The sequence below is a fragment of the Nematostella vectensis genome, chromosome 9 (genome assembly GCF_932526225.1).
Source record: "Nematostella vectensis chromosome 9, jaNemVect1.1, whole genome shotgun sequence".
NCBI classification, from domain to species: domain Eukaryota; kingdom Metazoa; phylum Cnidaria; class Anthozoa; order Actiniaria; family Edwardsiidae; genus Nematostella; species Nematostella vectensis.
In genome coordinates, this window is record NC_064042.1 from 3866276 (window position 1) to 3881343 (window position 15068).

A 15068-nucleotide genomic window follows, 5' to 3' on the forward strand; every position below is an offset into this window, starting at 1 on the left:
CACAGTCAATCATTTCAGTATTATCTATTAAAATATTCAGGACTTCAAAGACCGATTCTATTGGGATTCGAATCTAAAAACCCACGAAGTATTTTAAGATCTTTCTTTGGGAAACGATTGGGATCTCGACCCGGATAGCTACTCTTCTGATAACCTTGATTTGCTTATGACTGTATGACAAGAAGGGTACCACTCTCATCCCATCTCTGATAAGCTTTATACATGTAAAAATTCATTGTCAAAGACAAAATAGCGACATGCTGTAACCATTAAAAGACCTCAGTCTTTCGTCTTATTTGACTTAGATCGCTAAGGTATCACTAGAGCTAGCAAATTTTGCCTTCAAAGAGAAACTCATAGCTTAATGATAATCATGTGGATAAACGCCATAGCTTAAGCATAAGTAAATACGGTATCCGGCTTTCTGGTTGGACTCCATGTAAATGATGTGACGTCACAGGCCTTTTGGTCTATCTACAAGACAGGAAACCCGTTAACAATGGTCGATATTTTCTATTTTCATCAAACCCGATCAACCACAGCCAGGAGGTCCTGAAATGGACCAAGGCAAATTGGAAGAGATCTCAAGTTAAATATATATAAATATATATATATATATCAAATGCAATCTATTCTTATGGGAGATGTGCCAGATTTGTTACCATATTAGAATATTATCTTCGTCTGACGTCTGCGGCCTTTCTTGCCAAACCCTGCGGCTATATGCTTTAAGCAAATCATTGGAAGTTCTCCAGCTTCTGTATTATATACACAGTCAATCATTTCATTATTATCTATTAAAATATTCAGGACTTCAAAGACCAATTCCATTGGGATTAAAAGTCTAAAAACTCACGAAGCATTTGAGATCTTTGGGGAACGATTGGAAACGATATCCGGAAAGGGCTTTTTGCCATAAGTTTTCCCAACTTTCACAATTTTACCCTCTTTATTTCGAATACTGTGCACAACAATTAAATGCGTAAATGACCTTGTCTCGCTAAAAACACTTTTTAAAAATCAACTTTTCGATTACTATTAGCTTAAATTTAGTTTAGATAAATTCATTCATGATAATCGGGTCTCCTCTGGCACTACTTCACTTGGTAGGCGCTGTGAGCTCCATCGTTTCTTTTCTTCTGCTTTGCCTAAGACTAAAGCACTCGGATAGGTTGATGTAGTCCTGTAAAGGATGCAAAATAGCATGAGGCGAGCTAATTATGAAAGTTAGTCACTACTATGCAACTGGGGGAGTAGTGAAACTCTTGATATGGTATCATTCCAAATGGAGGTGGGATTAAGGGTACCTGGTATGGACTGAGGGGGTATGGAGGCACCTGGTATGGACTGAGGGGATATGGAGGCACCTGGTATGGACTGAGGAGGTATTGAGGCACCTGGTATGGACTGAGGGGGTATAGAGGCACCTGGTATGGACTGAGGGGGTATGGAGGCACCTGGTATGGACTGAGGGGATATTGAGGCACCTGGTATGGACTGAGGGGGGTAGGGAGGCACCTGGTATGGACTGAGGGGAATAGGGAGGCACCTGGTATGGACTGAGGGGGTTGGGAAGCACCTGGTATGGACTGAGGGGGGTAGGAAGGCACCTGGTATGGACTGAGGGGGTAGGAAAGCACTTGGTATGGACTGAAGGGGTAGGAAGACTGAGGGGGTATTGAGGCACCTTGTATGGACTGAGGGAGTATGGAGGCACCTGGTATGGACTGAGGGGGTATGGAGGCACCTGGTATGGACTGTGGGGGTATTGAGGCACCTGGTATGGACTGAGGGGGAAGGAAGGCACCTGGTATGGACTGAGGGGGTAGGGGGAGGCACCTGGTATGGACTGAGGGGGGTAGGGAGGTTCCTGGTATGGACTGAGGGGGTAGGGAGGCACCTGGTATGGATTGATGGGTTAGGGAGGCACCTGGTATGGATTGAGAATAAAGTTTATTTTCGAACAGAAAGTCAAATAATTTTAGCTAAGACCTATGATTTCTGATTAGACACAACCATTAAAAAACGTTGCTCTACCTTGGACTGCACCGCTTCTAATGTGTTCAGTAGCTTTTCAAGGGACGTGAATGTCGGACGCATATCTGGACACGTGGCCCAACAGCTCGCCATGATCTCATATCTGTAACGTCACCACAAAAGCCAAAATGTTTATTGGGGATAGATCACAATGAGCAGTTTACTACTTAGCTGTTATGATGATGGCGCTGATGGTAATGATGATGATTGTGATTATGATTATGATTATGGTGAAATGTTGATAGTGAGTTGGGTGAAATGGGGTTAATGATAAATAATGATAGTGATATGATGCTGATGATGGTGTCATATTGACCACGTATACTACTTTATCATACTGTTACGATGATGGTGGTGGTAACGACGATGATAGGTGGAGTGGTGTTGAACTGATAGTGATGATGATGATGATGAAAATTAGATAATTGCAATGATACTGATAATGAGAATATCGCAGTGCATCAATGCTGGTCATAAAAATGATATAACAGTGGCCGCGATAGATGTTGGGTAGGGTATGGCACCACATTAACAGTGTGGCCGCAATGTATGACGGTAACTTACAGTGTGGCGTCCAAGTGGGTGGGGCACGACATGCGGTAACCGGCCTCTAAGTATTCTGGGATGTCTTTCCCGGCAATCCCGGGGTACGGTTCACCTCCTATAAATGACAAATCAGAATAAATGGTGCATTATGAGTAACAACAACATCTGAATAACCGGTGTATTATGGGTAAGGACACTATCCTAATAGCTGGTGTATTATGGGTAATGACAACGTCTGAATAATTGATGCATTATGGGTAACGACAACATCTGAATAACTGGTGCATTGTGGGCAACGAAAACGTTAGTAAATCTAGATAGCTGGTGCATAAGGGGTAAAGACAACACCAGATTAACAACAACATCTGAATAACTGGTGCATTATGGGTAACGAAAATATATAAATAACTGGTGTATTTTGGGTAACGACAACGTCGAATGTCGATAGCAAAATGTCATTATTTGTAATGACAAAAGTAGAAATAGCCTGTATATGCCATTGTGCATAACATATTGTAGCTGACAATTGTCACTGCTTACCAATGGTACAGATCTCATAGAGAACAACCCCAAAGCTCCACCTATTAATATACAGCAATACAAACAAATCAAAAAGAAGCAACAGATGCCAATGGAAGAGCTAGATCAACCCTTCTATTAAAAAGGTTAATTAATTATAACGATTCAAAGTAAAGTACTTCTTCACAGTGGTTCCTTGTCTTTAATGGCGGTTTAGAAAGAGGCATGAAGGCTCTTACGAACAACAAACAGGTTTTTTTTATGTCATCGTTTAGATTATAAATAAAAGCACTAGCAACAGGACCTCGGTTTTGTGTGTCTGGAGAAATAAGTTCATCCCACAACACCAAATCCAATTCCAGACCTGAACCCAAAAACGTCCCCAAGTTGAGAGCCAGGATTCAAACTAAACCACTGAGTTGAGAGACCAGTGTGTTAACCTTAAAAGCACATTGACAACAGAGTGTTGTTTACTTACACGTCACTCTGAGTTGTGTATTCTCCTCCGCCGATCAATGCTTCGATCGCAGTCCATTTCACAGGAAGTCGCCCCTCGAATGAGATTTTTTTTATTAAATGCCCTGAGTCCGACTAATGGATTTTATTCATATTGTATACTTTAGGTAAGTTTCGCAAATTAAGCTTACCTCAGTTGTTCTAATGTAAATATCTTCGTTTTGGACGTCCTTTGCCATTCCGAAATCCGTCACTTTACACACCTCCCCCTCCCCCACGAGAATGTTTCGCGCTGCCAGGTCACGATGGATAATCTGAAAATTATATTTGCATATTCATTACTTCTATCTAGATAGTAAACCAATAACTGCGCGCTTTCTTATGAATTAATCCCCATTGACATTCAGCAGCGTAGAGAAATCGGCTCTTTTGATATACTTTCATCTTGCCTGTCCTTATGGCCCGCCCCTCAACCAGAATTTTTCACCAAACCTTTTGCGAGGAGAGGTACTGCATGCCGTCTGCGACCTGCCAGGCGAAGCGAACCAGCTGTTGCGAGGAGAGAGACGTCTTTGGCTTGATCTCCGGGTCGGGGTAGTAGCTGTCCTCCTCGCCGCGACTCTTGCGCAAGTATCCGAGCAAGTCACCGTGAGGCACGTACTCGATAATCACAAGGGGGCGACCTGATAGCAGAGAAAAAGGGCATTATCAAGAGGGGCGGCTTGATAGAAGAGAAAGAGGGCAAGATATTTTCACAAGGGGCGGCCTGATAGCAGAGAAAGTGGGCATTATCAAGAGGGGCGGCCTGATAGAAGAGAAAGAGGGCAAGATATTTTCACAAGGGGCGGCCTGATAGCAGAGAAAGTGGGCATTATCAAGAGGGGCGGCCTGATAGAAGAGAAAGAGGGCAAGATATTTTCACAAGGGGTGACCTCATAGCATAGAAAGTGGGCAAAGCAATCGATAGTGGTGCGATAACTCAGTAATATGGGCGACTCTCAAGGCGCTGCTGTGTGCACAAAACCAATTATACCGCCATCTTTCCCACATTCTAGTAGTTTGATAACGTGTGGATGCGGCTTTAGTACATCCGCGCAAATTGATGCTACAATACCGTCATCTTCCCCACATCCTAGTAGTTTAATAACGTGGGGATGCGACTTTAGCCTCTTAAGAAGCTCGAACTCCTTCATGAGGTCACGTGTCTCGGCGTCCGAGGCGTCAGCTACAACAAGACAAAAATCAGCAGTTCGTGTATACCTCTAAACAATTTGGAAGATCCTTTGGAAGAAAAACATAAAAAGATCGAATATCCGAGCACCTGAGATTACGCGGGGAAACAACACACCAGAGTCCGGAAGAAATCATTTAGGGGTCCATTCCTATAGTGCAAAGCCACAAGCAAATTGTTTTGAAAGCTGGCCAATGCAAAAAATTTGATTTACGCAGAATCATAACTAAGAGGATGTTGCCATGTTTTGATACCCTCTGAGGGACGTTTTGCCCCGCTGTTTGGAAAGTAGAGTCAATCGTTTCTCGCATTACTTATTTGTTTACTTATTCTGGAAACTGTCAAAAGATTCACGGAGTGGAAGAAGTGTGTAAAAGTCCGTTCCTCTTTTATTGCAATACACGAAGCCCGAAATCCCTTGAGTCACGTGACACGTACCATACGGGCTCTTGATGGCGACAAGGGTCCATCCGGGACTATTGGTCCCTAATCCGTGCACACGTCCTTTGTGCACCTGGCCAAATGCCCCATTTCCAATAACCTTCATGATATGGATCCTTTCTCGGGGAACGGTCCATTGAGGGTCCATATGATACGAGGGACTTCCAACCATCGTCTGTTTACGTCCGGCTTCACCCGACGACGGCCCTTCGCTACAATTACCTCCTACATGGCCGCTCAGGCTGCAAGAGAATGTTTGAAACAGAGGCACATCAGGCCCGTACCCAGGGGGGAGGGGGGGTGGGTGCAGGTGCGTTCGCACCCCCCCCCCCCCCCCACAACGGCGGAAAGTCCACTTCCAGTTAGCAATATACGTTCTTTTTGTAGATGGCGGTGACGCTAAATTTTATGACAATTCGAAGAGAGCTTTTACCTCGGCATTTTCAATAACTATATTTGGATCGCGTACAGATAATAATAATTTAAATCGTATTTTATTTAATATGCAAAATATGTCATATGCAGGTGCGTGACTGAAGAAAAGGCTAAAATCGGTCATATGATACACCTAGGCCATATGATACACCTAGGCCATATACTACACCTAGGTCATATACTACACCTAGGTCATATGATACACCTAGGTCATATGATACACCTAGGTCATATGATACACCTAGGTCATGTACTACACGTAGGTCACATGATACACTTAGGTCATATGATACACCTAGGTCATATGATACACGTAGGTCATATGATACACGTAGTTCATATGATACACGTAGGTCACATGATACGCTTAGGTCATATACTACACCTAGGTCATATGATACACCTAGGTCATATGATACACGTAGGTCATATGATACAGCTTGGTCACATGATACACGTAGGTCATATGATACACCTAGGTCATATGATACACGTAGGTCATATGATACACCTAGGTCATATGATACAGCTAGGTCATATGATACACGTAGGTCACATGATACACTTAGGTCATATGATACACCTAGGTCATATGATACACGTAGGTCATATGATACACGTAGTTCATATGATACACGTAGGTCACATGATACACTTAGGTCATATACTACACCTAGGTCATATGATACACCTAGGTCATATGATACACGTAGGTCATATGATACAGCTTGGTCATATGATACACGTAGGTCATATGATACACGTAGTTCATATGATACAGCTAGGTCATATGATACACCTAGGTCATATGATACAGCTAGGTCATATGATACACGTAGGTCATATGATACACGTAGGTCATATGATACACCTAGGTCATATGATACACGTAGGTCATATGATACACCTAGGTCATATGATACACGTAAGTCATATGATACACGTAGGTCATATGATACACCTAGGCCATATGATACACGTAGGTCATATGATACACGTAGGTCATATGATACAGCTAGGTCATATGATACACGTAGGTCATATGATACACGTAGGTCATATGATACACGTAGGTCATATGATACACCTAGGTCACATGATACACGTAGCTCACATCGTGCTGAGCATGGTGACTACACCCACTACACCACTATAGCAAAAAACCAATATTACCTGATATGATGAATGGCTGAAAAAAACAAGAATGAAAATATAATTTGACTTTATTGAAAGCATAAACAACTATCAAATTACAGTTATGGATTCTGATGGGTGGGTTATTGATCCCCATCTCCTTAAGAGCCCTTTTCATTCAAAATTTCTGAATAATCTAAAAACAAAGTTTTATACGTTTTTAACTATTTCTATCATCGATCCCAAATCAACCTATGGATAGGGATACTTTCTCGTGCTTTGTATTTTGCTAGGATGATAGACACTTTTTAAAAATGGGTGTGGTGGGTAGCGTTATACCAATAAAGTCCCTCACCTCTGACTCTGTTTCTCTTGACGACATGCCGACAAGTCAGTCCGAAGACAACGAGAACAAGCACTGCGCATGCGCCTGCAATGCCGATAGGCAATGCTACACTAACACTTCCTGTAGCCAGTGCGACACTGTGACCTGTAAAAGAGTGAAAACTGAACATTTGATTCCAAAAAATACCTTCCAGGCGCGTACACAGAGGGTCACTCCCCCTTGCAGCCAAAAAGTGGGTAATTTCTTATTAAAGCCGCACCAGTTTACTTCCGGAGGTCCGACGGAAACATCAACCGTTAAAAGACAAAAGAATCTATTAAAATCCGAGATATTAAACAGGCCATCCGCTCTAAATTATCAATCACATCCTTAAAGAAACTTTCAAGAAACACACTGCTTTCAATATTTTGAAATGTTTTTCGCGTTTTCCGTTAAAAATCATCGGAGATGATGGAGATGGTGATGGTGACAATGCGACTTTAAGGAATCTTCAAATATATGATACCTATGACCGCGCATCCCCCCCACCCCCTCTTCTAATTCTGGGTACCCGCCTGCCTTCCTGCGCAGAGTTTTAGATTCCGTCCTGCTCGTTTACCTTAAAAATCAGTAATGATATAATGAAAGCAAACTATCTGATGTTTATACTGTCATGCTGATATTAGTTGCACAAAGCACTTTAGGGCCATACCTCTAAATTGCACTATAGAGGACGGTAGCAGGGCACCCCCCTGGGGGAGGGGATGTCAGTAGGGAGGGATATGATGTGTCAGTAGCTAATATCATCCCACCTTGTCCGACCGTCACGACACAGGTGTCCGACTCTAAGTTCGTCACGCTCTCGCCGTATGTATTCCATGCTGTCACGCTAAGCTCATAAACTTTATTCCACTCCAGTGAGAACTGGTACCAGGTGCTTGACACGCTGATGTTACTAGTGACCCACGGCCCTCTCCCCAGGGTACCTCTCACAGTACGGTATTTGACGGAGTAGAATAACACAGGGGCCCCACCGTCGTCACTTGGAGGGGTCCAGTGGAATTTCCTGTCGCGCGAGTCAGTTGTGTCCTCTTTCTTCCCGCAGTCCACGTGAGGACTAGTAGGAGGACCTGAAAAACAGTAGGTCTATTAAGTTTAAACAAAGTCATTGGCTTCATAAGTTCCAGTATGGTCAAACAAACAAGTTCATTAAAACAATTATCAAATTTTTTTTATATATTGCTAACCAACCCTTTCTAGACAAATATGGGATACTTTGAACTCACTAGGAAGTCAATTTACTGTTTTATTTGAATAAATTGAAAACTGTCAGGCATTTAGTCCATCCAAGACCTGTCCCGAAAGTCGGGCATATAGCCACTGCGTAATAACAAAGCCTAGAATAGAAGCCCTTTCCGGAATAGTTGCTATTCATGAGAAGCCTTAGCCTCTAAACCAGTATAAGAATAATCAAAACAACATTACCCGGCTTTTGTTCTCAGAAACTCACCGACTTGCACCAGCTTAAAAGTAGCGTTATCCGCTCCAATCTCATTCACTGCCTCACACATGTACGTCACATAGTCTGCCTCTGTTGCTACGGTAACGCTGACAAGATGCCCGTCCCTGACGTAGTGGGTGGCGTCTCTGTACCACCGGAAGTAAGGCGCAGGGTTGCCTTCCGCTGGACAGGATAGGGTATCGCTGGCGCCCAACGGCAGCTTCACAATTGTTAGTTTCCTTGTGAGATTTACGATTGGAGGAACTGGAAACGAGAACGATGTGTCATGCATTTCAGAATAGCTTCTCTAACTGCTGTTTGAATTCCTGCGCGGCCAAACCAGACAAATTATTAACGTTCAAGCAGCGAACACTCTTTTGAAAATCAAAACTGCTAACTCGCACCTCAATATTGAAATGAATATTTCACTCATAGAAAATTGATGATGTTTTGGTGCCTTTCTGGACACACAAGAACAAACACACGACTTCGTATTTCTATTTAGAATGTCAAGTCTTCATATCGGATGACAAAGTTGCAACGCAACAGCAGTAATATATATGATTCAAGATCATTTAAAATGTGAATATCTTAGTAGCAATTTTCCTCCTTGTATTGCAGCACGCTTACATTGAACAGTGACGTCAGCACTACGTGATGTCTGGCTACCAATGCTATTATTGGCAACACATCGATAACTCCCAGCATCCTCTCTGCGCGCACGCTCCACCTTGACAGTGCCATTGAACGAATCTTGAATCACCTGACCATCTAAAATCCAGGTATACGACGGACTGGGTCGGCCATCAGCTACGCATGTCAGAATGAGCGGTTTTCCCTCCCGCACGACCGTGGGCTCAGGATGGAGTGTTATTTTCGGAGGATCTGGTCAAGTTCAAATGTTCGAAGTCAAAGTAAAGCTATTTACATAAACAACTCATGGAAATACATTATCTGACTTTTATTTTCCGCTGACAAAAGACAGACAGGACCGTATCATACCGTTTCAGTCGCAATCAACATCGCACAATATTGTCGACGCAAAATGTGACAAACCAATGTTGGGAAAATATTGCTGCTGTGACCGGGATGTGCAGACAGCCAGCAAATAGCACAACAACATTTTTTAAATGCCACGCAAGATCTGCATATAGTAACGTATATACTTATTAACGTATTTATATAATTTCTCACCTGTCACGAAAAGCTTGGTAGTACTGGTCAGCGGTAGTCTTATCCCGCGCAGTCTCAGTTGATACTCTGCTTCGTCGCTCACTTTGACGTCGTTGAGAATGAATGAAGCAGTTGAGGTCGGTTTGATCATTTCGCTGCTCTTACCGGGGGCACATCTGTGAGAGGACACTGCACTGTTCTCTACCTTGGAAATGCAAACAGGTCCATTCTCTTTATTGTATCCTAATTAATTCATCATAAGTTAGGAGAGGATCTTTAAGTCGTATATATTATCGTATATGTGTGCCGACGGTGCTGAACGAGTAAATGTTACAGTATCTTCGGCATACAACGAGCGAGCCTCCCTTCCCGAAACACGTTAAAATGGCACATTTCGTCGTTTGAATATGTTTTGATGCCGAAAATATCCATTTGAAAAGTCGCTGGGGTAAAATATCTGTTCCTTTTTCACCATCCCTTTTTTTTCCAGCCAGCATTGGTTAGGCAGTTTAGCACATGAATAATTGCCCGTATAACCGATCGGGACCCTTTTTACCCCCAAGCATCCGCTCCAGCGCCCTAAAAATATTCCCTGCGACCCAGCACAACTTGTTCCACTCCACCATACTTGCCGGCAGAATCATTCGGGAAGATTTTTTTCCCAGTATCCAAGGGGTCTAACATCTTCCGAACCAGCAAAACAACGGGTTGCGGAACATACACTTTGCGGAACAGATCCGTTTTGTGCCCTTGAAGATCGTGGTTTCTTAATCAATATACCCAATATTTACCACTATTTCGCAAAAGCTCGTGAAGGTACCGTTCCGTACCACCCCCCACGTGATACTAGAGAGCGCTCGCGTGTCCTCCACGTTAAGCGAGAACCTCCACGTGAACTTCGCGTCCATGCCAAGACGTGTGTATATAATGCTGAGTAAAGGCTGTAGCACGGATGGCGGCTGAAAGATTGAACAACAATGCCCATTTCGTAATGTTAATAACTACAACGAAGACGAACACGACGGCGACAATATAATGATAAGGGACAACATGATAACACCGGCATAGAAAAAGCATTAAGAAGAAAAGAACTGGGTACGCACCTGATTACACCACAAAATAAAAAGAAGCAACAACAACGGTAACAGCTCCACAACAACAACCACGATAAAAATATAGCAGTAGCAACTAACAAACAACGTAAAACTAGAGTAAATCATAAATAGCAACGTCGAGTGACCAAAAAACCAAGAGGAGAGCGCTAGAAATCTTTACTCACCAGTACATTCAAGTTAGTATGATCGTGCCCAATTGTTCCAATCATATCATTCACGTCAATCTGGGGATACAAGCAACAGTCATGTTAAATCTTAACGGTTACATGTATGTCCCTGTACGTATGTCAGACGGTACGTCTGTCTCTCTGTTAGATCGAGCGTCTATTCGTCTGTCTCAGTCTATCGGTCTGTTCTTCAATCCGTCCGTTCAATACTTTGTCCGTCCGTACGTTCGCTGCTCTCTGCCCGTGCATCCGTCCGTCTTCCTTCTATCCGTCCGTCTGTCTCTCCGTCCGAGTCCGTCCTATCGTCGCCTATCCCTTTGTCCGTCCCTTCCTCCGTCCGTCCGCTGTCTGTCTGTATATAGGATGAACTCTCCCATAAAGCGTACATGTTTTCGTCTATCTGTATATAGGATGAACTCTCCCATATAGCGTACATGTCTATCTGTATATAGGATGAACTCACCCATATAGCGTACATGTTTTCGTCTGTCTGTATATAGGATGAACTCTCCCATATAGCGTACATGTCTTCGTCTATCTGTATATAGGATGAACTCTCCCATATAGCGTACGTGTTCTAGTCTGTCTGTATATAGGATGAACTCACCCATATAGCGTACGTGTTCTCGTCTATCTGTATATAGGATGAACTCACCCATATAGCGTACATGTCTATCTGTAATTAGGATGAACTCACCCATATAGCGTACGTGTTCTCGTCTATCTGTATACAGGATGAACTCACCCATATAGCGTACATGTCTATCTGTATATAGGATGAACTCTCCCATATAGCGTACATGTCTATCTGTATATTGGATGAACTCACCCATATAGCGTACGTGTTCTAGTCTGTCTGTATATAGGATGAACTCACCCATATAGCGTACGTGTTCTAGTCTGTCTGTATATAGGATGAACTCGCCCATATAGCGTACGTGTTCTTGTCTATCTGTATACAGGATGAACTCACCCATATAGCGTACGTGTTCTAGTCTGTCTGTATACAGGATGAACTCACCCATATAGCGTACGTGTTCTAGTCTGTCTGTATATAGGATGAACTCACCCATATAGCGTACGTGTTCTAGTCTGTCTGTATATAGGATGAACTCACCCATATAGCGTACATGTTTTCGTCTGTCTGTATATAGGATGAACTCTCCCATATAGCGTACATGTCTATCTGTATATAGGATGAACTCTCCCATATAGTGTACATGTTTTCGTCTATCTGTATATAGGATGAACTCACCCATATAGCGTACATGTCTATCTGTATATAGGATGAACTCACCCATATAGCGTACATGTTTTCGTCTATCTGTATATAGGATGAACTCACCCATATAGCGTACATGTTTTCGTCTATCTGTATATTGGATGAACTCACCCATATAGCGTACGTGTTCTAGTCTGTCTGTATACAGGATGAACTCACCCATATAGCGTACGTGTTCTAGTCTGTCTGTATACAGGATGAACTCACCCATATAGCGTACGTGTTCTAGTCTGTCTGTATACAGGATGAACTCACCCATAAAGCGTACGTGTTCTCGTCTATCTGTATATAGGATGAACTCTCCCATATAGCGTACGTGTTCTAGTCTGTCTGTATATAGGATGAACTCTCCCATATAGCGTACACGTCTATCTGTATATAGGATGAACTCTCCCATATAGCGTAAATGTCTATCTGTATATAGGATGAACTCACCCATATAGCGTACGTTTTCTCGTCTGTCTGTATACAGGATGAACTCACCCATATAGCGTACGTGTTCTAGTCTGTCTGTATATAGGATGAACTCACCCATATAGCGTACGTGTTCTCGTCATGATCAATGATACTCGACAGCTCAAAGCTTGCCCTACTTTTGCCCAGATCCCCCGTCCAGCGCGCTCGTCCGTGGTATTGCTTGGCGGATATTCCATTGTTTGGAGTTATTTTCCACAGGGATCCACTTTGCTCAAACAGTAACGCTATGATGTTCAATTGCATGAATGAGTCGTCTTTGCCCCATATTCCAAATACAATGCGCCTGCAACAATAGGGATTTGTGTAGGGAACGGAGCATTAGAAAAGATAAAGTCAGGGTGGTTAGCAACAAAAATCACGATTAAACCTGGAAAAATGTATGTAGTCCAATCCAGGGAGAAATATATGCATAGTAAGGAAAATTATGCACATATTGGAGACGAAAAAAAGATACACGACTTAAACTCCACCTCCCCTTTCCACTTTTCTAACGGTCCGTCCCTAAAGGATGTGATGTTGTTTGTGCGCTTTGATTGGTTTAAAACCTGATCTTCATATAACTTTATCCTCAAAGCAAAAAAAAAAGGTAACATTGTTACCTGGAATGCTAAATGATGTACAAACTTCATAGATCGAAAAGGACTAGAAACAAAACAGCATATTGAAGGATTACAACAAATTCAGACGAAAACGAATAATTATTTTTGTATGGAAGGTTTCTACAACAGGACTTAAAGACCAATCACGCCGCCATTTTATACTCCCGCTTAATTTCGAGTCGTCATACAAAGCAACCATTTCTACCGGCTAGTTCAAGATTCAAGTAAGTAACCAAGATTTCAATCAAATATCGTCAATAACGTATCAGACTTGGTCGTAAATTGTTATTTTGAAATTTCCCTTGCGAAACCGTGACGTTTTATTTTCAGTTTTAAACAATAACAAAGGAGTGGTTGATGGACTTTCTTTAAGAGCGTCAGGATAGCATTCAAAATAACCTGAGTTTGGAAGTAGTGTTGTACTCCCATGTGAAGTTGACCGCTGACCCTCTGATGCCTATTATCTGAGCCCCCGGTGTCCTTAGGAACTGGATGGCACTTCCGGTAAGTATTGTAACTGAAAGTAAACACACGCACCATTTTTAGTGATCGCATAATTCGGATTAGGCTAACAATCATGCTGTAGGTCATTGCGATAAGCTAGGTACATTTACCAAAACCAGAAAACAAATACACCGTATATAAACATATCAAACAACTTCAATCAGTTTTGAAATAGACCTTTGATTTAAAAGGGCACAAGGGCCCCTCCTTCTTTTAGTAAATAATCAATTCCTTTTACTAATACCCATTCGTTCTTGTGTCAAACACTGCTACAGTTCTTTATTTGCTACTGGTGGTGTCAAATGCATTCCTTTATTTACTAGATTCCTTGATAGTAATTTAATACGAAGACAAGGTCCATATGAAATGTTTCCGTCATTCTCCGTTATATATGGTTTAATCTAATTCAAATTTGTGAAGCATACAATATGTGATTTTGTGATTTTTGAAGAATACAATAGGTGCTAAGGTCCAACTTCCTTCGCTTCTTTTACTATATAATATTATATATTATTTATCTTTAATTAAAATATGTTTTAACCATGCGTTGTAAAGCTCTTTCAATTTTGATTCTAATGATTTAAAATTAAAATTCGCAAATGAATGTACTAATATTTTAACTAAATGATTGATATTGCGCCAAATTTTATTTTTACCTTTGAAGATTGTTATTCTGTATTGTTTTTTTTTTTTTTTTTTTTGCTCCGAACATAAGGCGGATGGAGAAACCCTTTGCGGAGTTTCCTAAAACTATGTGATTTTCTAATGAGTGCAGCGATCAGTGTGTACCTACCTTGCTGTAGTACGAGCCAAGAAAGCAGAGAAAACCAAATCAAATGAAAGTTGTTTAGTCCCATTTTGTTGACTCGAGCATGATGCCTGATAAGATTAGGGCTAAAATCATGGCACACTTCTGAACTTATTGTGCATGGGAGTTTCACTTTGTACCATAAATGGCACATCCCGTTTCGCTCTCTGGTCTCACTTTCGCTGTGTTGTTTATGCCATGGTTTCGCCTCATGACAGGAAATCTATGAACTGAGGAAAATATATTTGTGACAATGTTATGTATAAGTGGCGGAGCTCCCGTGTTAGAATAAACCCTGACTTTTAGAGTTACCGCCTA

At 42.0% G+C, this 15068-nt stretch overlaps 1 protein-coding gene across 3 annotated transcripts; it reads right to left on the reverse strand.

Annotated features, from left to right (window-relative positions):
• Positions 1-930: 930 nt before the first annotated feature.
• Positions 931-14938, reverse strand: LOC5509675 (fibroblast growth factor receptor 4). Of its 3 annotated transcripts, XM_048733117.1 has the most exons (20): positions 14736-14938; positions 13838-13955; positions 12894-13122; positions 11078-11137; positions 10590-10757; positions 9820-10003; positions 9256-9510; positions 8635-8889; positions 7937-8254; positions 7155-7289; positions 6839-6854; positions 5228-5472; positions 4673-4783; positions 4051-4241; positions 3750-3872; positions 3581-3654; positions 3124-3164; positions 2602-2698; positions 2038-2140; positions 931-1183 (listed from the first exon to the last, which is right to left on the reverse strand). In XM_048733117.1, the coding sequence occupies exons 1-20, from the start codon at positions 14902-14904 to the stop codon at positions 1100-1102; spliced, it is 2976 nt and encodes a 991-aa protein (XP_048589074.1). In that variant the 5' UTR covers positions 14905-14938; the 3' UTR covers positions 931-1099. The 3 variants fall into 3 exon arrangements, with proteins under 3 accessions (XP_048589074.1, XP_048589076.1, XP_048589075.1); XM_048733119.1 differs by lacking the exons at positions 12894-13122; positions 13838-13955; positions 14736-14938 and adding an exon at positions 12150-12154; XM_048733118.1 differs by lacking the exons at positions 12894-13122; positions 13838-13955; positions 14736-14938 and adding an exon at positions 11688-11705.
• Between the last annotated feature and the right edge of the window lie 130 nt (positions 14939-15068).

Coding starts and splice junctions, on each gene's coding strand:
- LOC5509675 (XM_048733117.1), bottom strand. CDS start 14,904: ATGTGCCATTTATGGTACAAAGTGAAACTCCCATGCACAATAAGTTCA. Junction 13,956..14,735: donor TTGGCTCGTACTACAGCAAG/GTAGGTACACAC, acceptor GTTTACTTTCAG/TTACAATACTTACCGGAAGT. Junction 4,784..5,227: donor CGCCATCAAGAGCCCGTATG/GTACGTGTCACG, acceptor GTCTTGTTGTAG/CTGACGCCTCGGACGCCGAG.